The 23317-nt window shown below is 41.4% G+C and overlaps 1 protein-coding gene across 5 annotated transcripts in view; it reads left to right on the forward strand.

Annotated features, from left to right (window-relative positions):
• Window positions 1-23317, forward strand: part of TTC7B (tetratricopeptide repeat domain 7B) — a 263032-nt gene that overhangs the window by 186826 nt on the left and 52889 nt on the right. For all 5 annotated transcript variants that reach the window (XM_038770024.1, XM_038769853.1, XM_038769766.1 and 2 more), the window contains 2 exons: window positions 1397-1537; window positions 19101-19303. In XM_038770024.1, coding sequence (XP_038625952.1) covers window positions 1397-1537; window positions 19101-19303 — 344 coding nt within the window. The remainder of the gene's footprint in view (window positions 1-1396; window positions 1538-19100; window positions 19304-23317) is intronic.

Raw genomic sequence — 23317 nt, forward strand, 5'->3', positions numbered from 1 at the left:
TGGACGTGAGGGTCAGGGGACCTGGTTTCTACTCCTGGTCTCTTGCATCCTCTGTGACTAGAGGCAGGACACTTAATTCTCTGTGCCTCAGTTTCCTCAAAAGTCAAGTGGGCATTAAATGCCTATTCTCCATCTCCCTCAACTGTAAAGCTCACTTGGGATGGGGACTTTCTTACCTGATTATCTTTTATCAACCCTGGCATTTAGTACAGTGCTTGGAACATAGTAAGCACTTAACAAATGCCAAATTACTATTATTATTACGACTCACTCTTGATTCCACCGTGTGCAAGAGCCTGTGAATCATCTTGAGTACCTTGCATGGCAATTTCAATTCTTAGATTGTGACCCCCCTGAGAGACAGGAGCTGTATCTAATTTCTACTTGTGTATTCTCTTCCAGCACTTAGTATAGTGCTCTTCACACAGTAACTGCTTAATAAATACCACTATTATTAAGCATGATAATGAACATGGGGAGCAATGCTGCACATTTTTAGGCTTATCTCTACTGACTACAGTGTTAGTGTGAGCCACATTCTCTTGATTTGTTGAAATTTTCCCATAGAAGAGTCATTTATGTTAGTGGATAGTTTTTAATATCAATTCAAAAAACTGTTAATTGAATATGATACTTACCAGAAGTGGCAAAAAAACAAAAAAGTGCCCAACAAAAGAGGCATTAAGGAAACCAGAAAGAAAATTCATCCAATCACCAAGGTTTTTTTTTGGTGGGGGGGAAGGGGGGTTTAGTGAGGATTTCATTGGCATTCAAGTCCAACAAAATCAAGGGTTGGATAGAAGAGAGAGTGAGGATTCTAGCATGAAAAAATTTGAAAATTATTTTCAGTTTTCTTTCAAATAAGCATTTTGTATTTGATTTGCCACACCCCTGGGTGAGCACACACTATGAACTCACTCATTTTTGCTCCCTCCTCACCCCCACAACACACACACACACACACACACACACACAAACACACACACACATACACACACACTGTATTATTAGCCTTAATAGTAATCTAATTGCATACACTGAAAAGGTATTGCCTTTGGTCACATTACCACTGCATTACAAAATGAAGGTCCTCATATAGTGACACCACATGCATCCTCTATTTCTGGCTGCAACAGTGGATTTCTGAGTCATATTGCATTCAAAGAATAAGTCTACATTGAACTCTAATCCTTGTAGTCAAAAGTTGATTTTAGGAAGGATTCCTTACATTTACTTTATAGCTGAAAAGATGTTAGAAAGTATTCAGAAGCCAATTTGAATTGCAGTTGGTATTGGTTTTAGAAAGGATTAAAGGGAAGTGTATGCATGAAAATTCTGTTCCACTTTTGCTGTTGATGTAAGTTTTTGTTGGTTTTTATTTTTTAAACTTCCGTAGGCTCCATCCATGCAACATCAATAGCAGCCTCACGAGTGGAACAAGCACTATCTGAAGTTGCTTCTTCTTTGCAGAGTAGCACTCCCAAACAGGGTCCCTTGCATCCGTGGATGACTCTGGCTCAGATTTGGCTGCATGCAGGTACAGTGAAACTTACCCATTCTCCTCCTTTCCCCTCTCCCTGTCGCACAGCATTGTAGTGGGGGAGACTACAGGAATTTGTATGCATTCACTGGGTTAGACTGATCACTCATCAACTGGAATTAAAGTTCCAAAGGACACACAAATTTTGTTTTCACTTGTCTTTTAGAATTGTACTATTGGAAAATTGTCTGACCAATTGGTCAGGAAGACTTAATGTTTGCATTTTCATTTGATAAATCTGAATATCATTTATCAGTCTTGATATATTGCCTAATCAGTGCTTAAGTTGCTAGCCCTTGTATTTGTAAATATCTTGCAATATAGTGAAAAGTAACTGTATTCATACAGCCTTTTAGCTACCTTTGATTGGAATAGGAATTATTTTGAGCTTATTAATGGTAAACTATTCCCCAAACTTGCCAAACCTGAAGGAAGTTTTTTCTGTGTATAAAAGTTACCCAGTAATACTGAGCAGGTAACTTCCATATATTCAATTACTGGATTAATTTGTAAAAGGAAGATTTGCATAGGTTAGTTTTTAGGTTTAACTGTATAAATACGACCAATACATACACAGACTGTGTATTGTGCTTGTGTGAAAGTATTAAATGAAATTGTGAAATATCCTTTCATTACCTTCTTACCTTTTAGACTGTGAGCCCACTGTTGGGTAGGGACTGTCTCTATATGTTGCCAATTTGTACTTCCCAAGTGCTTAGTACAGTGCTCTGCACATAGTAAGCGCTCAATAAATACAATTGATGGTGATGATGAAATGATCCTATTGACTATTTTTTTTCCAGTTAGAATTCTAATTTTTGTTCATTTTAATTAAGTTGGTGATTTTGGAGGTGTTTATAAGGAATAAAACAGAAATGAATAGGTACTCTCACATTGTAGTAGGAACCAGGTTGAAATCAATTAGTCAATAGTATTTATTGAGCACTTACTGTGTTCAGAGCACTATACTAAGTACTTGGAAGAGTACAGTATAATAGAATTGGTAGATATGTTCCCTGACTACAGTGAACTTACAGTCTAGAAGGGGATACAGGCATTAATATAAGTAAATAACTATATACATAAGTACTGTGGGGCTGAGAGAGTGGTGAATAAAGGGTGCAAATCTAAATGCAAAGCCAGTGATACAGAAGGGAGTGGGAGAAGAGGAAATGAGGGCTTAGTTGGGAAAGGCCTTTTGGAGGAGATGCTCCATGTTCCTGCATTGAGGTATGTCTTGGTCAAGTCTGGGTATTTTGAGGAATATAAAGTTTTAGTTTTTGGGCAGATTAGAGTAGTCTGGGCGAGTTCAAAGTGTTTTCAAAGTTGTAGGAAAGTCTTAGTGTTTTACAGCTCCAGATTAGAGCTAGTTATCAATTTGGGGAGTTCTTCAAGGCTGCTGATTATCTCCCCTTATTCCTCCTTTCCACTGTCTTCTGGACTTTGCACCATTCAGTAGTCCCACCTATTAGGACAGCACCACCATTTTCCCTTTCTCACAAACCCCATAACCTTGGCATTATCCACAACTCTCCTCTCTTATTCCACCCACTCATTCAATCTGTCATCATATCCTGCCAGTTATAACTTCACAACACTGCAAAAATTCTTCCTTTCCATCCAAACTGCTACAATGCTGATGCAAGCACTTATCCTGTCCTACTTTGACTACTGCATCTGCCTCTTCACTGACCCCTCTGCCTCCTGTCTCTCCTGACTCCAGTCCATACTTCTCTGCTGCCTAAATTATTTTTCAACAAAAATATTCAGTCCATATCTCCCCAGTCCTCAAGAACCTCCAACGACTGCCTATCCACCTCTGCATCGAACAGAAATTCCTTACCATTGGCTTTAATCCTCTCAATCAGCTCGCTCCTGACCTGACCTAACTGATCTCCTACTGCAGCCCAGCCCACACTCTAAGCTCCTCTAGCCACAGCTTACTCACTGTGCCCCGATTTTATCTATCTCTTTGTACATCTTTCCCCAGCCCAGATCTCCCAACCTGTCTGTTTGTTATATTGTACTCTCCCAAGCACTTAGTACAGTGCTTTGCACACAGTAACCGCGTAATAAATATGATTGAATGAAATACACCCTACTATGCCTCTCTCCACCTTCAAAGCATTACTAAGGTCACATAGCTCAGTGTGCTAGACCACTGTTTTCCCTCTAGATGCAAGCTCAATGTGGGCAGGGAGCATATCTACCAACTCTGTTATAGTCTCCCAACCACTTAGTACATTGCTCTGCACACAGTAAGTGCTCAGTGATTGATTGACATGTCAAGTGAAGCTCAAATTTTGCTACTTGTTAGCTCCATTACAAAACTTCTTGGGGAGGAGAAGGTTGAAACCACTGAAGGAACCGCCCTTTCCTCTCCATCCAAACTGCTACCCTGCTCATTCAAGCTCTCATCCTATCCCGTCTGGACTACTGCACCAGCCTTCTCTCTGATCTCCCATCCTCGTGTCTCTCTCCACTTCAATCCATACTTCATGCTGCTGCCCGGATTATCTTTGTCCAGAAACGCTCTGGGCATATTACTCCCCTCCTCAAAAATCTCCAGTGGCTACCAATCAATCTGCGCATCAGGCAGAAACTCCTCACCCTGGGCTTCAAGGCTGTCCATCACCTCGCCCCCTCCTACCTCACCTCCCTTCTCTCCTTCTACTGCCCAGCCCGCAACCTCCGCTCCTCCACCGCTAATCTCCTCACTGTACCTCGTTCTCGCCTGTCCCGCCGTCGACCCCCGGCCCACGTCATCCCCCGGGCCTGGAATGCCCTCCCTCTGCCCCTCCGCCAAGCTAGCTCTCTTCCTCCCTTCAAGGCCCTGCTGAGAGCTCACCTCCTCCAGGAGGCCTTCCCAAACTGAGCCCCTTCCTTCCTCTCCCCCTCGTCCCCCTCTCCATCCCCCCATCTTACCTCCTTCCCTTCCCCACAGCACCTGTATATATGTATATATGGTTGTACATATTTATTACTCTATTTATTTATTTATTTTACTTTCTATTTATTTCTATCCTATTTATTTTATTTTGTTGGTATGTTTGGTTCTGTTCTCTGTCTCCCCCTTTTAGACTCTGAGCCCACTGTTGGGTAGGAACTGTCTCTATGTGTTGCCAATTTGTACTTCCCAAGAGCTTAGTACAGTGCTCTGCACATAGTAAGCGCTCAATAAATACGATTGATTGATTGAAGATTTTTTTTTTAACTGGCCTGGACTTTACTTAACCATGTTATCCTCATCCTTCATTACCATGAAAAATTCAGAGTGGATTGTATGACCGGAGAGAGCTCACATGTTATCTATATTAACAAGCATAGCATCCAAAATTTAATCATTTTCAAGCAGGTGAGCCCTAGTTACAGACATCGGTGCTAGCTCCCACTTTTGCCTCACTTGTGGATTTTAGAGTAAAGATATCAGCAGTTCTAAGTTATGAGGTTTGAAATTCACTTGTACCTTTTGGTGAATGTGTGTGTCACAGCAAAGAGAGGAAAATTAATTTTCAGCCATAATAATTATGGTATTTTTTGAGCATGTACTATTTGCTACTATTTTAAGCACTGAGTTAGATGCAAGGTAATCGGGTTGGACGCAGTCCCTGTCCCAGATGGGGTTCACAGTCTTAATCCCCATTTTACAGGTGAGATAACTGAGGCACAGAGAAGTGAAGTGACTTGCCCAAGGTCACACAGCAGACATGTGGCAAAGCAGGGATTAAAACCCATGTTCTCTTACTCCCAGGCCCATGCTCTTTCCACTTGGCCATGCTGACCACCGGGCCTGGATGTGCCTTACCCCTTCCCTCTCTTCCCCCAAACTCCTTAAGCCAGACTGAATCTTGAGTCCTTTAATCTGTTACCTTGTGTCCCGTAGTCTCTTAGATGAGGAGAAATGCCACCTCCTGTTTCTGAAGAATATTATGAAGTGTAATGAACTGATTGAAAAGCACTTTCATACCCCTCATCAATATGGGTCATATACATACTCAAAAACACCATTAAAATTGAATATACAGTTACTTCAGAATAATAATTGCCATTGACCTTACTCTGTGTATGGCCAGTCACAAACTTCATTTTCCTTGTAGAATTATGATGCCCATAAAACAAAACTATCCAAAGGCACAACATCTAGGTAATTATTTTTCCTCCTTCGGCATCAGAACTCACTAAATTGATATTTGGGTGTCTTCAGTATCTACGTAGTTAATACTACCTACCTGCTATATCCCAGTTAGTGTTCTTAACTGGTTTCATGAAAATAGTGTTACGTAAAAGTGTTAAGGAAAGCATAATTTCCCATAGGAAATAATGTAAGATGCAGTAATGCATTTTCAAAATAAAAAAAATTGGCCCAAACAATAAACATGTAAACTATAAATATAAAATAAGTGAAAAAGCACAATGGAGCTGCATGACCAAATAACAATATAAACAGATATTAGTAATACATTTTGAATTGATTGCACATTTGCAATTAGGTTTCAGAGTGTTGTCTTTCACACTCTATTTAGCCAAAATGAAGCAGCATGGCCTAGGGGGAAGATCATGGGCCTAGTCAGAGGACCTGGGTTCTAAATTCAGCTCCACCACTTTCCTGCTGTGGGATCTTGGGAAAGTCACTTAACTTCTTTGTGCCTCAGTGTCCTCAAGTGCAAATTAGGATCAAAAACCTGTTCTCCTTGCTACTTAGACAGGAGCTCCATTTGGGACCGGGACTGTGTCTGATCTGATTAACTTGTATCAGCTGCAGTGCTTAGAACAGTGTGTGGCATGTAGTAAGTGCTTAATAAATACAATAATAATTATAATAAACACATCTGGTGCTAACATTAGAAAGTTTTCCTTGTGTTTACTAAATAGGTGGGTCATTATCTGGTATTGAACTGAAATGGGATTTACTTCTCCATTCAAGTCAGTGAAAATGCTTTGGAGGTGGAGGGGAAAAGGAAGAGAGATTCATGAGTGGGGAAGGCAGGTTGAACTTTGCAAGTGATATTTGTGCTGTAAGAAATTCCGGTATGATAATTCATTTGGGTTATCACAAGAGCATTTTAAGAGGAACATTATAAAGGGGACCTTTATATTCAGGTATGTATGATATTTCTGAATTTCAAGTGGGGAATGCTGATTGAGTTTATTTTCACTTTTCCTGACCGTTGTAGATTCAAGTTTAAAACTTTAACTTGCACTGAAAATTTTCCATAAAATATCCTCATTTTGGTGGTATTAAAAAACACCAGAAGCAAAAGGGAAGCTAATAGAAGCACCCCTTTAATGGTAAAATAAATGAAAGGTAAAACAACAAAACACAGTTACTTCTCCCAGAATTTTCCCACCCACACACAGCTATGAAATTTCTGTAATTTTAAAATAGGAATTATTAGTCCAAAGAGTAAATATGATCATTGATTATTAAAACAGGTCTAGCAGAACTAAGTAGTAATTGTATTTATTAAATGCTTAATATGTGCTGAAGACTTGTACTGAGCACTTAGAAAGAATGCACAGTTGTGAATTTGATGAAGTTCCTGGCCCTCAGGGCCTCACTAAGTAATTAAATAAGACTCTTTGGAATGGCTTTAGATTATATCTCTGTTATTTTCAGGGGGATCTGAAACCACCCTTCTAACTTTAGCAGACATGATGATAATTTTGGTTGTTTTTTATAGCTTTTCTAGGTCCTCCCTGCCCATCTAAATAGGGAGATGTTCTAGACTGTGAGCCCATTGTGGGCAGGGATTGTCTCTGTTGCTGAATTTACTTCCCAAGTGCTTAGTAAAGTGCTCCTCACACAGTAAGTGCTCAATAAAAGTGATTGAATGAATGAATGAATGAATGAATAAATCTGTGCCTGGAAAGATATAGTCCTATTTCCTGTTTCTTTCATTGAAATGTAACACATTATTTTTTTTTAACTTCTTGCACTGCTGAAAGTGAATCTTGTCCAAATCTGCACAAAACTAGATGTACATTTGATGGGATTATTACACAGAGCAAACCCACCTTGAGGGCCAACTTGCCATTGTAATGGTATTTGTTAAGCCCTTACTATGTGCCAAGCACTATGCTAAATGCTAGGTAGATACAATGTAGAGAAATCACATCAGACGTGCTTTTTCCACATAGGGCTCACTTGAGGAAGGAGAATAGGTATTTAATCCCCATTTTACAGATGAGGAAACTGTGTCACAGAGAGGATAAAGTGACTTGCCCATGTTACACAGCATGCAAGGGCAGAACTGAGATTAGAATTTAGGTCTTCTGACTCCATCCTTTGCTCTTTCCCCTAGGCCATAGTGCTTCTCAGCGTTTGTAAATATTGCCCCTTGAAAGTAAAACCCATGCCAGAAAGTGACTTCAGTTCTACTCTTATTGACAGCTTAACATTTTGGACTTTTCCATCCCTTCAGCCATGTGTCTTTATCCCCTGCCATTCCAAGGGAGATGATTCTCAGCAGGCCAACAGTGGAGTAGGAAAGGGGAGCTCTGCATAGCTACTAGACTCCTCAGGGTGCATCATGACAAGAAGATATTTATTTTTTGTTGCATTGAGAGGTCTGAAGCCATTTGCAGTTCTTCAGATATGTGGCTAGGAAGGTTCTTCAGGAACTGATCCTGAAAAACCCTAGCCCTAGTCTTACTGGTGATGGGATGGAGAATAGAAGGGAACCCAGAACTGAGCCTTGAGGAATTCCCACAGTTACGGGGTGGGAAGCAGAGAAGGAGCCCACGAAAGGGACTGAGAAGGAGCAGCCAGAGAGACAGGAGGAGAACCAGAAGAGGACAGTGTCAGTGAAGCCAAGGTTGGATAATGTCTCCAGGAGATGGGGGAGGTCAACAGTGTCAAAGGCAGCTGAAAGGTCATAGAGGATTAGGATGGTGTAAAAGCCATTGCATTTGGCAAAAACAAGAACATTGGTGACCTTTCAGAGGGCAGGTTCTGTGGAGTGAAGGGGATGGAAACCAAATTGGAGGGGGTCGAGGAGAGAATTGGAGGAGAGGAACTTGAGTGGGTGTAGACAACCTGCTCAAGCGACTGGGAGAGGAGTGGTAGGAGGGAGTTGGGATGATAACTGGAGAGAGTCATGGGGTCAAGGGAGGGTTTGTTTTTTTTTAGGATGGGGAGACATGAGCATATTTGAATGGAAGCGAGGGGAAAGCCATTGGAGAGTAAACAGTTAAAGATGGCGGTCAGGGAGGGAAGTAAGAAGGGGACAAGTGTTTTGATAAGATGCGAAGGGATGAGCTTAGAGGTGCAGGTCAAGAGGTTGAATTTTGAGAGAAGTTGGGAGATCTCCTCTGAGAAAGATGGGAGAGTTGAAGAAGAGACTAGAGGAGGGAGAGACAGGAGAGGAGCAGGGGGTGGTTTAGGGAGATCATGCCTGTTGGTTTCAGTCTTCTCAAAGTATGTGGCCAGGTCACTAGGGCTTATTTTCCTTAGATCTTAGATACAGAGGTGGTGCCAATTGCCTCTAATTATATTAAAATCCAGGTTTTTAATTTCAAACTCTGTGTTCTTTCCACTACACCAGAGGTCTGCTGAAGAGCCACATAAAATGAAATCTCTGAGCAGTTGGTGTGCCCAGAGCCAAGAAGGAGCCAAGACAATGGCTCTGTTCCTTGCCCCCTTTTGGCAGGACAAGGCCTTGCCAGGCCCAGAGATCTGTGGGGCTCCCTCCAACCTCACTGGGTGGTAGGACGAACTGGAGCTGTTCTCACCCTGATGCTAGGAGGGTGACCCTTCTCCTTTCCTATGGATGAGCTAATTGGTCCCTTCATGTGTGGCCTGCCCATCTGTTCCGTCATCAAGAAGCAGCAGCACTGAGGTGGCCAGGTGAGCTGGGCATCTAAGGAAACCACTCACCCCTCACAGGCACTGGGGCAAGCAAAGAGCACCTCTCACCTGCCATGGGCACTGAGAAAGCAAAGGGAACCATTCACCCCACTGTGGGCGCTGGGGCAGCAAGAGACCCCAAGAGACACTGGGAAAGGGGGCAAGGGCAACCCTGTGCTGGGGTACCACACTCACTGATCATGGCCCACCTAAGGACCTGGGTAGCCTAGTTGTGCCCCAGAACTAGAGGAGCAGGCTGAGAGAGAACTGCTTAACGGCTTGATGTCACTCCTGATACTGCTTCTGTGTGCTCTCTATGGGGTGCTAAGCCTCCTCTTCCCTCCAGAAGGTAAGGAGATATTCAATTCCAAGCAGCTTCCCTCCCTTTCCCACCAATTTACAAGGAAGCCTGCTTTGATTTGTTTTCAATCCCTTTGTGTGTTTCTTCTCCCTTCCTGCAAAACCTAGGCAACTGAGCCAGTGTTTCCTTTTACCTATCCCTTGTGGCATAGAGACCCTGTTCCTGAAACTCTTAACTTCCAGCAGAGTATCAGCAAAGGTTTTACCTCTAGAACTTCAGTCAAGGCTGACACCTAACACCTTTGAACATGCCCATTTAATGTGTGTTGCTTTTAAACAATGGTTTCCTGCCTGCTGCCATCCATAATAGAATAAGAGGGAGAACAGGAACTGGTTGCTTTACCCTCCCTCCTTTTCTCTTTCCCTTCCTGTAGTCCTTTCCTTTTCTCTCTCCTCCTCTCTATTATTTCATAATGATATTTCAACAGTGAAGTTTGTGAGAAGAAGCCTGGCCTAGTGGATAGAGCACAGGCCTGGGAGTCAGAAGAACTTGGGTTCCAGTTCCTGCTCCACCACTAGTCTGCTGTGTGACCTTGGGCAAGTCACTTAACTTCTCTGTGCCTCAGTTACCTCATCTGTAAAATGGGGATCAAAACTGTAAGCCCCTCTTGGGAAATGGAGTGTGTCCAACCTGATTTTCTTGTATCTACTGCCAGTGCATAGTATAGTGCTAGGAACATAGTAAGCACTTAACAAATATCACTAAAAAAGTATGTTAACGTTAACTTTATGTGTGTTTTATTTGTGTAATTAGCTCTTTGCATATTGACTGTTAAAAGATTTCTTTTTTTTTTTGACTCTGCTGCATGAATAGATTGCAGATCCCTGCACTGGGCCACACAATCAACAGATGATTTATATATTTACAAAAAAGTTATCCTTTAACATCAAGTAATTTCCTCATGAAGCCTTGCCTTAAAGGAAAACTCATGCTGTAGTGCTCTCCTGTTCATTAATGTGGCATGCCAAGTCCATTCAGGCTCGTGTAAGAAAGTAGTACCTTAATTGTTTTTAGCCAAAGGCATATTGAAATTACTTTAAAATTATTGAAATTAAAGGCAAATTGGCATATTGCTTTCTGGCATAACTAAGTTTAAAGGTGTTTATTAAATGCTTATTTTGGGCTACACACTGGGGTTTTATTCAAGATGAACAGAACTGAGAGTGTCTGCCTTAAACGGGGCACACGTCTAAGAGGTAGGAAAACAAGCATCTTTTCCCCATTTTTCAGATGAGGAAACAGTGAGGTTAGGAACTTGCTTATTGTCTCGTAGCAGGCTAGTGTTGGAGTTAGGAGAAGAACTCAGGTCTCCCTGATTCCCAGTCCCACGGTTTTTCCGCTAACTCACACAACATCCCATGTAATATCTTGTTTTTGTATAGTGCATGTATTTTCCCAAAGCACTTTCACATCAATGTGACATAGTTCTGTCCACATGTTACAGACAGTGACTAGTAAAATTGAACTGAACCTCTCTAAAGCAAAGTTAGTGTCTTGGACCTGATCTTTCCAGTTAAAATCATTGGGATGGCAGTTAAAAATGACTTTGAAGTAGGTGGTTTAATTTCTGGTTGTTACTTACAAATAATTATAGCTTTAACTTTGGCACCTTTCAAAGTCCAAATGGCTGGCTATTCTTAGACTGCACAAGATCAGATTTTGTGACTTCCTGAAACCGGGCTTTGGAAGATTATTAAAGTTATGGTCGTTTTGTGAACTCCTTGACTCTGGCTCATGTAGGGCTAATATCGAAGTCATGACTTCATGCTACTCTATTACTGTAATTCCTTTAATGAAGGCCCTTGTTGCTTAGCTAGCATTGGAGGGCAGATCATCTTGTGCAGTGGCAGTTTGACAGCAGTGACAGGAACTATGAAAGGAGCAGCAGCATGCCCGGTGGAAAGATCACAGGTTTGAGAGTCAGAGGACCTGGGTTGTAATCCTGACTCTGCTAGTTTCTTGCTGTGTGATCTTGGACATGTCACTTAACTTCTCTGTTCTTCAGTTTTCTTATCTGTAAAATGGGGATTCAATGTCTGTTCTCCCTCCTTCTTAGGCTCTGTGATACTGGGACTGTGTCCAACCTGATTAACTTGACATATAGTAATAACTTAAGAAATACCATAAAAAGATATCTCTCTGAGTGGGAGGATCACTACATATGAAGATCTTTGTTGGGAAAAAACATTTTTAACAAGAGGCAGCACAATCTAGTGGATAGAGCCAGTGCCGTGAGTTGGGACATTTAAATTCTAATCTTGTCTCTACCATTATCATTATTATGTTTATTATTAATATTATTAAGGGCTTACTATGTGTCAAGCACTCTTCTAAGTTCTGGGATAGATACAGGTTTATCAGGTTGGACACAGTCCCTGTCCCAGATGGGGCACACATTCTGAGTAGGTAGGAGAACAGGTATTGATATTAATAACAATGATAAAAGAACTCTTTTCTCTTCTGACCACACCACACAAAATAATTCTGTAATTCATTAAGATTTACCTCTTCTACATAAGGTTTAAATAGGGCTCCTGCAGCCCTGAACTGTTCCATTTTAATGTATAAATCCTTGATGAGTGATTGTAAAATGCTTTGCAAATATAAAAGGATATGTAAATATTGGACAGTAGATTTAGACAATTGTAGTTGCAGTATCTATCCCATTTTCAAATACATGAAATATCCACGCACAAGCTGCCAGGTAGTGATAAGAATTTTTGACTAACAATAACCAGTGAGAAGACACTGTCTCCTTACTATAGATTTCATTTTATTGGACAGACTGTATGGAAGTCACCTGAAACAGTACACCTCAAGCTAGAGAACATTTACTCAAGACACATATATAATCAAAGGAAATATCATCTATGACAAATTTCAAGGAAATCCCATTTTTATACACACACACACACCTATTGTCAAGAGATTAATATCTTCATTTTTCAATGACACCTATTCAGGGTGCATCCAGGGGAGTAGAAGCCAATAATTACATTCTTGACAGAACTGGCAGTGCAATGGATTGCTTTAATCAGGCTGACAAACCCAGAACAGTACTTTTAAATGAAATGTAGCAAGGCAAACAAGCCATTGAGAGGTTGCTTTTGCTCAAGGCCTTCCCAACTCATGCTTGTAAAAGGAGACATCAGGATCATCTCTAAAAGAGATGTCATTTGCAGTGAATAACGATAGGGATCTGAGAATTCCATCCAGTGCCCTCTGTTCTAATTTTGAAGGGAGATAATGGTCGTCTCAACACACATGCCCCATTTCTTCTAATAGCAGTGTGTTTTCATTAATTTATGAAGGAGTCAATTCATGAAAATCTATAACCTGGGATTAAATGGATCCTTGGGTAGATTTTCACATTCCCAACCGAAAAATTTCAAATCTCATTGACTTTGGCAATGTTATCTTTTCCTTCATGTGGATGAGCGCTCTGTGAGTCATTTTGATATCTGCTTTGTTCATAAGAATGAGTATGTCATCTTTAGGTTAAATTGAACTCGAGGTAAGAGAAAGTGTTAGCGCATGGATTGAATACAGATAACAGTTTTGTCTAATGCCTAAGTTTAACATATTTGACACTTAGGACCCTTTGTTTTAAGATCTTATGAGATTGTCGTACGAATTTAGGTTTCATTTCTTCAGCTCCCAAAAAAGAAGGAAAATTGAATGACTACTTCACCCCAACAAAGGGTGGAAGCAGGGACTCTTAGAAAAGAATTCAAAGGAGCCAGAATGCCGCCCCAGCAACCCCTTCTCTCCCTTGACCAATTTTAGGCAGCAAGGGTGCATGAGTAAGTTCTGAGGAGAATCTGGGGAGCAGCAAGGAACTTCCATCAGGCAAGTCTTGAAGTTTCTGGCTGGATAACCAGCCCCATATGTACCCTGGAAGTAATTTCTGTGTGGATTTTTGGGGAGAGAGGCCTGCCCTTGAGCTGGTCTTCTCTCAGCACTCTCCCCTACCTGTGCCACTTTGTAAGGGTGGCATCTACAGCCCTGCTTCCATTTAATTCCCAACTTGGTAGCACCATGGGTACTGGCATTTTAAAATAATAGTTTAGGGTTTTTCTCTTAGTTACCTGCATAAGTAGGGGAATTAATCTGTAAAAAGAATTTTTAGTGGGTAGAGCCTGAAATGAATTTTCAGAGTGACCTTGACTGCCCTGACTGTGATCTCATCTTCTTATTAGAGGTTATCAAACTGAGGAGGGGAACAGTATATGGTAATAACTTGTTCACCTGCACCTTTGAGAATTCACAGCTACTAAGTTAACATTGCATTAGTGTATTGTTCATGTTTGAAAAAAATTTAATTTCAGTGAATAGCACACCACCAGCTTTACTTAGTGTCTTTGTTCCTTTGCAATAACACTATGTTCTTATACATTGTTGGAAAGTTAAAAAAAACTGAGGGCTTTGTTGGTTTTTTTCCCATTTGAATTTAGTCCTTGAGGAAGATGATATCGTGACAGTCCCTTAGGTTCTTGTTGGACAGGGGCTACCCGATGGTTGCACAATACTTTTCAATAAAAATTTTAGCTATGCTTCACTTTGTCTCTTGTGACACTAAATAAGTGAATGGGGATCAAAAGCGAAATGCTTACATATCACTCCTTGTCAAACCCCAACACAACCACCAAACAACTAGTGACACTTGTCCCTAACCCTGACCCTAATGAGATTTTGAGAATGTCAATGGATTGATTTAACTTTGGGGAAATATTTGACCTCAGAATTCATCAATGCCTGGTCTATTAGGAGTATTTCAGGCAACCTTTTTATTCCCCCAAGTAAATGAGAGGAATGACCAAGTGTTCCATGATCACTCCGTGGCACTGTGCCGGGCCCTGGACACAGTGTGGGGGGGAAAAAGGCACAAGAGAAAATCCAAAATGACCTCTCTTCCATGTTCACCCAAGCCGCACCTCAGACTCTGGATGGCTTCCCCAATCCCCAGCTCTGCACTTCAGACCCATTCCTGAAATGCTGTGGAAACAGAGGAGTGAGTGGAGAATCTCTAATCCCTTAATCCAAACTCAAGGTAAATCACCTGGAAATTGGCTGTCAGTGCATGATTCCTAACCCTTATCATGTCCCTCAGCTGTCATATCCACCACTGCTCTGGGAACAGTGGGAAACAGTGACCTAATGGCATTCCTGGCATTCTACTGAATCCCAGAGATGGGATGGCGCTTTGAGCAAAAGTATTTAATGGAGAGTGGCAAACAGCACCAAGTTTCTGCAACCCAAAAGTAAAGGACAATCATTAGGTGTACAGAGTTCTGAAAGAACCGTGGATCAGGTGTCGGTCTTTTGTACACAGCTGCACCAATGGAACACAATCCTCATCATTAGCATCATCTTTGTGAACATAAAGCAATGGCTAATAGGAGGCAAAGTTTCAAGTTTCTCCTGGAAAGTGGAACTAAGAATTAGAAGGCATGTGTTCTCAAATACCCCTATCTTGGTACATCCTGAGAGTTTAGTTCAGTACATTGCATTCAGTAAGTGCTCAGTAAATACCATCATCATTACTAATACTACAGTTATATTGTGGAAAAATATGACATTCTGGGTGAGGTCTTTCTAGCTTCTTAGGAAAAAGCTGTTCTGTAACTTCAAGGGATTTTAATTAGATCATAACCATTTTTATTGAGCACCTATTGGGTTCCATATATTGAACTAGACTCCAAGGGGAAAGAAGATAAGACAAAATCCCTGGCCTCAAAACATGTGCAGTCTAATTGGGGAGGTAAGCAAGTATAACAAGGCAAGTGTACATGTAGATAGGAGAACATGGTCATAAAAACAGCAATATTTATTAAGATGAGACTTGTACAGATGAATGTTCAGAGGACTGAATTGGGTAATACTGCCATGGAGGAGGAAGAAATAATTAGGAAAAGCTTCACACAGGAGGTAGGACAAGCTGTAAGATGTCTGGTCTGGAATTTCTTCCTACTTAATATCCAACAGACCACCACTCTTCCCATTTTCAAAGCCCTACTTAAATCAGTTCTCCTTCAAGAGGTCTTCCCTGTTTAAGCCCACAGTTCCCCTACTGCTCACTCTCCCTTCTGCTTTGCCAATCTACTTGGGTATGTACCCCTTAATTGCTTAGATATTCACCCCATCCACAAAGCATTTATGTACCTATCTTACTGTAGTTTATTTTAATGTCTGTCTCCCCCTCTAGTCTGCAAGTTCTGTGTGGGCAGCAGCATACTTACCTATTCTATTGTATTGCACTCTCCCAAGCTCTTAATATATTGCTCTGCACACAGTAAGTGCTCAGTAAATTCCATTGATTGATTAGGTTTGTATTCAAAGACTGACCTGGATGTGAGGTGCCAAGAGTCTGTAGAAATGCATAAAAATGAATAGAGTCACAGACCTGGGATTCAGAAGCACCTGGGTTCTAATCCTTGTTCCACCACTTGTCTGCCATGTGACCTTGGCCAAGTCACTCCACTTCTCTGTACCTGTTACCTCATCTGTAAAATGGGGATCAAGACTGCAGTCCCCTTGTGGGACAGGGACTGTATCCAATCTGATTAGCTGTATCTACCCCAGCTCTTTTTACAATGCGTGGCACATCGTAAGTACTTAGCAAATACCATAGAAATACAAAATATGGTATATATACAAAATATGCAGAAGTAAAGCAGGAGAGCCAAGCGGGCACTCTGAAGATTTCTCTGCACAGCTCTCCCAAACAGTCATCAGGTAATCAAGTAATATAAGCCGTGGGTGAGCTTGCAGTTAATTCTCTTTGGTTTGTACCCGGTGAATTGTGTTATTGAAAGACATAATTACAGGCTCAGAGCCCATTTTATGAGCATGCTTGTCTCCTGAAGGATAGAGTTTTACTTTTCACCCACAGTGAGGACAAAAAGATTTTATTAATGAGTGGGGATACATGATTAGAGCATTTTTACACAGTAAGTATTAGATTTGAATGGCATGGACATGTTTCTAATTTTATAAGAAAAACATGACTGCTGATAAAATATGAGCTATGAGAAACATGATCCTTTACATATTAGTGTAGAAGTGTGGTAAATATAGTTTAGTTGAGTTTGTCCTTTAGGAAGAGTCTCATTTAGAAAGTGTTTCCTGTTGCCTGCACTGCTATATCATGTTCTGCTGTGCAGAGACTGATGAGCAGTCTTCACCTATTATGTTGCCTAAATTGTTGTCACTATTAGGTGGTAGTAATCTTGCAGTGTTTGGAGTGTAAATTGTTTAAAAATGAGTGATATCCTGAAAAAATGCTGTGTAATCATACTGAACTTACTCTCAGAAATCACATTCTGTAGAGAGAATGAGAAGCTGCATCACCTAGTGGATAGAGCATGGGCCTGGGAGTTAGAAGATCATGGGTTCTAATCCTGGCTCCGCCTCTTGTCTGCTCTGTGACCTTGGACTAGTCACTTCACTTCTCTGTGCCTGTTACCTCATCTGTGAAATGGGGATTAAAACTGAACCAGTTGTGGGATAGGGACTGTGTTCAACCCGATTTGCTTCTACTCCCTCCAGCAATTAGTACAGTGCCTGGCACATGGTAAGTGCTTAACAAATGCCACTATTATCATCATCATCAATCGTATTTATTGAGTGCTTACTATGTGCAGAGCACTGTACTAAGCGCTTGGGAAGTACAAATTGGCAACACATAGAGACAGTCCCTACCCAACAGTGGGCTCACAGTCTAAAAGGGGGAGACAGAGAACAAAACCAAACATACTAACAAAATAAAATAAATAGAATAGATATGTACAAATAAAATAAATAAATAAATAGAGTAATAAATATGTACAAACATATATACATATATACAGGTGCTGTGGGGAAGGGAAGGAGGTAAGATGGGGGGGATGGAGGGGGGACGAGGGGGAGAGGAAGGAAGGGGCTCAGTCTGGGAAGGCCTCCTGGAGGAGGTGAGCTCTCAGCAGGGCCTTGAAGGGAATTATTATTATTATTATTACTATAGAAATATGTTTCTGCAAAGTAGCACGGCCTAGTGAAAGAGTGAGGAAACTTGGCTTCTGACCTTAGGTGAGTCACTTAACTTCTCTGTCCCTCAGTTTCCTCATCTGTAAAATGGGGATTACATACCTGTTCTCCCTTCTCCTTAGGCCATGAGTCCTGGGTGGGACAGACTGCGTCTAATCCGATTGTATTGTATCTACACCAGTGTGTAGCACAGGGCTCAATGCAAATCAATCAATCAATCAATCGTATTTATTGAGCACTTACTATGTGCAGAGCACTGTACTAAGCGCTTGGGAAGTACAAATTGGCATCACATAGAGACAGTCCCTGCCCAACAGTGGGCTCACAGTCTAAAAGATAGCAAAGATAGCACTGAACAAGTACCACAGTTAGTATTGTTATTATCTTAATATGCAGTTCAGACTGTGACTAGGAATCATCTGGTATATTTTTTTTTCAAAGGCTAAGGACTCTTTCCTCAGAACAATTTGTTTGAAGTACTCAGTGAGAATGTAGGCATTCTGTACTGGTGCTGAACAAGGCCCGCTTGTTCTGTGGCTGAGGGGCTGAGTATGATAGGCAGCGCCCAGGTCCAAAGGCCCCCTTGGCTTCAGGGGTCCAAGCCAGAGGGAACAGGGTGTGTTTCCCCAGGGGAAGATTAAAATGTCTGCACTAATGGGAAAACACTGTGCAGTTACAGCAGCATCATCCAACTGGTGCTCAGGACAGTGTCCAACTTGGTGCTCAGGTTTGGCAGCCCAAGATTGGCACTGGTCTAGGACAGGCCCTGAATTTCCAGTCCACCCACAGCTCTCTAGAATGCCACTGTGGTGTACTGATTGAAGAATGAAGTGTAATACTTAGCCTTCGCATGTTCTGATTTCAGGAAGTGTTAGAGTTAAAGATCTAAAGATTAGCAACTAGATTGTGAGTGTCAGTGTGCTTTGTCAAATTAGGCCTAGTTGGGAAATAGACATTTACTAGTGGACAGCAGAAGTGGAAGAGTTAAATCATTTTTTTCAGGGGCAGTAATAGGGTTTGGAAAGTGGCAAACTCCTCCGCATACATTCTCTCAGGTAATTCCTTAGGGATAATAGTCGCAATAGGTGTCTGAAGCAGATGGGGTAAAAATGAGTAAAATGAAGAGTGGCAGTAATAAAAGTTTGGGGAAACTGGTTCTTTCTGGTGTCCCTTTTTCCAGGTGGATCACCTCATGAGCAAAGTAGTCTGTTTCATTTGATAGGAACTAAAAAATGTAATCCTAATGGAATGTTGGAATACATTGCTGTTGCCCAGAAAAATATCATAAAAATTGTAGTTAATATCCCCTCCTCCTCATCTCTCAACAGCGGAAGTCTACATCGGAATTGGGAAGCCCGCTGAAGCCACAGCCTGTACCCAGGAAGCAGCAAACCTCTTTCCAATGTCTCACAATGTCCTCTACATGAGAGGCCAAGTCTCAGAGCTCCGGGGAAATATTGATGAAGCAAAACGTTGGTATGAAGAGGCCTTATCGATCAGTCCTACCCATGTGAAGAGCATGCAAAGATTGGTAAGTCAGAAAGCTGTCCTGGAAACACCACTGCTCCCTTCAGATTTCTCAACAGTAGGATTTGGGAGATGTCCGGTAACACCACTGGATTTCCCTTTCAAAGTGCAGTGGCAGTTGCACTTAGCTCTAGTGCTGTCATTTGAGATTGTGGGCAAAATTCAAAGCAAGGAATTTTGCTTTCATTGCAGAATGTGCAAAAAGAATGTATCTGAAGCTAAAGCACCCCTTATCACTGACCTACAGGCTTCTACTTGTCATCTTCAGGCAGACTTACTTCAGATGGGCAATTCCCTCCTTCATTCCCCTTTTTGAGGATTTGCAGAGTTGTAGAGCAGAGGGACAGCTCAGGCAAGAGCAACCCGTGGGCATCGAGGGCATTATCTTGAGGATTTTGGCCCAGATATTGACAGTGTTCTGTAGAACTTAGTTCCTTGAAGACAGTAGTTGGAAAATTAATAGGAGTCCTGGACTGAGCCCTCTTTATCCCCTCCTCCTCCCCATTGCCACCACCCCTGCCCTACCTCCTTCCCCTCCCCACAGCACTTGTATATATTTGTACAGATTTATTACTCTATTTATTTTACTTGTACATATTTACTACTCTATTTTATTAATGATGTGCATGTAGCTATAATTCTATGTATTCTGATGGTTTTGACACCTGTCTACATGTTTTGTTGTCTGTCTCCCCCTTCTAGACTGTGAGCCCGTTGTTGGGTAGGGACCTTCTCTATATGTTGCCGACATGTCCTTCTCAAGCACTTAGTACAGTGCTCTGCACACAGAAAGTGCTCAATAAATATGATTGAATGAATGAATAGGGGGAAGGCGGAGAGGCCCCCCTACCCCAGCAAAGGGCACTGATTCCTCTTCCCTTGTGGGCTTGGTGAGAATTTTGGAGGTTGGGGAAGTTGAGGAGAAAAGGGTTTGTCTTTTGGAAAACCAGGGTTATGAGTGAGTAACCTAATGTCTGTAAAGAGGTCCACCCTACATTTAGCACTAATGTTGTTGTTAGAAAAATATAGTTTCACCTGACCATAATAATTAATTAAAAATAATTGTGTTTATTAAGCCCTATATGTGCCAAGCACTATACTAGATGATTGGACACACTGCAAACAGATTCACAGTTTTATCTGTTAATCTCATGTGGGATGTGGATTGGGTCCAAGGGAGGAGGGAGAACAGGTATTTAATCCTCATTTAAAGATGAGGAAACTAAGACACAGAGAAGCTAAGAAACTTTCCCAAGATCACACAGCATGCAAGGGACAGAGCTGAGATTAGAACTCAGGTCTCATGACTCCCAGGCCCGTGCTCTATTAGCCCCCGCTTTTTTTCCCCACATGATATCCACATCACAGCTGCCCCTGGCCAACAAATACCAGGTGAAAAATTGAAGTTTTGACAGAGCTTCTGTAAAGCCATGCACTTCACTTGAATAGTAAGAAATCGAGCAGAAACGTTGGCACTTCAAAATCAGCTCTGCTTGAATGATGGGCCCAGAACAAGTCAGTTCACATTTGGTCAGAGTGGTAGAGTGGAAGGTTTTGGGAGGAGGATTGCGGGGAGAGTGGTGCCTTGGTTACGCAAACAGTGAAACTGAAGTATCGGTAGATGTTCCCCACCTCCACACCCCTGCCACCTCTGCTCAGGGAAAATCAGAAAGCCTTGGCAGTCACACGTGGGTGACTGCAAGCTTGGGGAGTTGGACTCGTTCCACTAGACTGCTGCTGTCTGCCTGAAATGTTTAGGGGAAAGCCACTCAGTGTCAGGGGAATGGCCTGCCTAATCTCAGAAGGTCACTCCCAGCCTCCATTTGGAAGGTTTTTAAATTGAATAACATCTGCAGTTTTAACCTGTTTGAAACCAAAATACTTGTGGGAAAATCTGTTGCTCATTTATTTACTATACAGGCCAGATCTCAAGTTCAGAAGGTGTATTTCTCCTCCACCTGTAGGCATCTTGCACTTAAAAACTTCAGAAAAAAACGGTACTCTGATAACTTTTGGGTAATCTTGGTACTGTAGTAGAAAAACCAACTCACTAGGTAAGTTGAGGAATAATAAATAATATAAGGCTTTCTCCAAAGGAGCTCAAACTCTTGTTAATTCCAACTGCCCTTCTTAGAGAGGCCATGAATATTATTTCCCATCTTATAGAGACACTGAACCTAATATGACTGACCTTAAAAAATCTTTTAAAAATAAAAATTTGTCTGAGTCACCTCTTTAAACTTTCCTTTACCTACACTTTGTAAGTGACTGCAGCCTTAAATTATTTCACATAATACTCTGAACTCTGGTATGTTTGATTTGAAGTATTAGATGACTATTAATTTTGGTCTCACTCTTGTAATGGGAATTTTTAAAGCCCTTTAAGATCTCTCTGTGGAACAGCTATAATCAGCTTCTTGTACCCAACCTTTTTATTCAAACGGATAAGCTAGTTTCTGCCTAGGTGCTTATGAATTATTCAGAGAAGCATTTCTCATACATCCCTAAGGGGAACACATGAGACAAAAGATCAAATAGGAAAATCGCACAGGGGAAGTTTTATGTTTCACCTTTACAGCTTTTCCAGATATTTGAGCTCACTGACAAATGCCAAAAGCTTTACTTTCTGAAGGAAGCAAGCAGTGGACCTAAAATAGGAGTGCTAAGTGAAAAAGAACATATATTATGGAGTTTGGCTCTTCTTTTTGAATCCATCTGAAATAGTTTGAATTACAAAATGTTCTGCAGTCTCTGGCATGTTTTGTACATTTTGTCAAGTAAAACCAGAAAACAAAAATCACACTGCTCACAAACCTTTGCCCAGCAAGCTCTCTTTCCTAGGCTTCTTGGTTTCTCTGATTATGGGGTTTTCAGAGAGCAAATGGGACTATAGGCTGGGCGGGCCTGAGGGGCTCCCTCCTTGCCTAATCCCAGAGCTCCAGGTGTAAATGGCTGGAGAGGAGGAGGCTTCATGGCCAGGAGAGAAGTCCTAGGTATGCTCACTTAGATGTCTGTTATTGAGCTCTCTGGCAGGAACACAAAGAGTGGCGGCACAAGGATGGCCATTAGGCCACAGGAAACCCCATGGCTTAGTGAAATGAATATGACTCTGGGAGTCAGAGGACCTGGGTTTTAATCGTAGCTCCACCACTTGCCTTCTGTGTGTCCTTGGGCAAGTCACTTAACTTCTCTGTACCTCAGTTTCCTCAATTGTAAAATGGGTATTCGATACCTCTTCTCCCTCATTCATTCATTGTCATATTTATTGAGCACTTACCGGGTGCAGAGCACTGTACTAAGCTCCTGGGAGTGTACAATACAACAATAAATAGACACATTCCCTGCCCACAACAAACTTACAGTTTAACATAGTCTATGAGCTTCATGTGAGACTAAGGATGTGTCCTACCTGAATACCTTGTATCTACCTCATTACTTAGAATCAATCAATCTATCAATGCTATTTGTTGAGCACTTACTATGTGCAGACCACTGTACTATGTGCTTGGGAGAGTACAGTACAACAGAATTAATTAGCAGGCACATTTCCTGCTCATAATGAGCTTGCAGCCTAGAGGTGCTTGACACATAAGAAGCACTTAACAAATGCCATAATGATTTTTAACCCCTTTTACCTTTCTCCACAGCTCCTATTTTTCACCCCTTATTTTTGATTTCTTATCAACCTTCAATTAATTTTGAATAAGAGTAATAATTTATTTTTTTAAAAAATGAGTATGGTAGAAATTCTCAGACCTTTCTGTCTGTTTTCTTTCTTTATACTTTTCTTCCCTCTTGTGTAAAGGCAAACTTGTGGATTTGCATTAACAGTAGTTATCCCTAAATACCATATTAATCATGGTCGCATATATCTAATGCTACTTCACATGAGTGTAGTGATTTTTCTTCTAAGAAATTCAGAGCATATCTCCCTTCTTGTCTATTAATGCTCGCTAACTTACAATATGTGCACTGTGAAATATGGGAAAATGAAGCTTACTGAACACTAGTGCTATTC

This window comes from Tachyglossus aculeatus, chromosome 1 (assembly GCF_015852505.1).
Source record: "Tachyglossus aculeatus isolate mTacAcu1 chromosome 1, mTacAcu1.pri, whole genome shotgun sequence".
Lineage (NCBI taxonomy): Eukaryota > Metazoa > Chordata > Mammalia > Monotremata > Tachyglossidae > Tachyglossus > Tachyglossus aculeatus.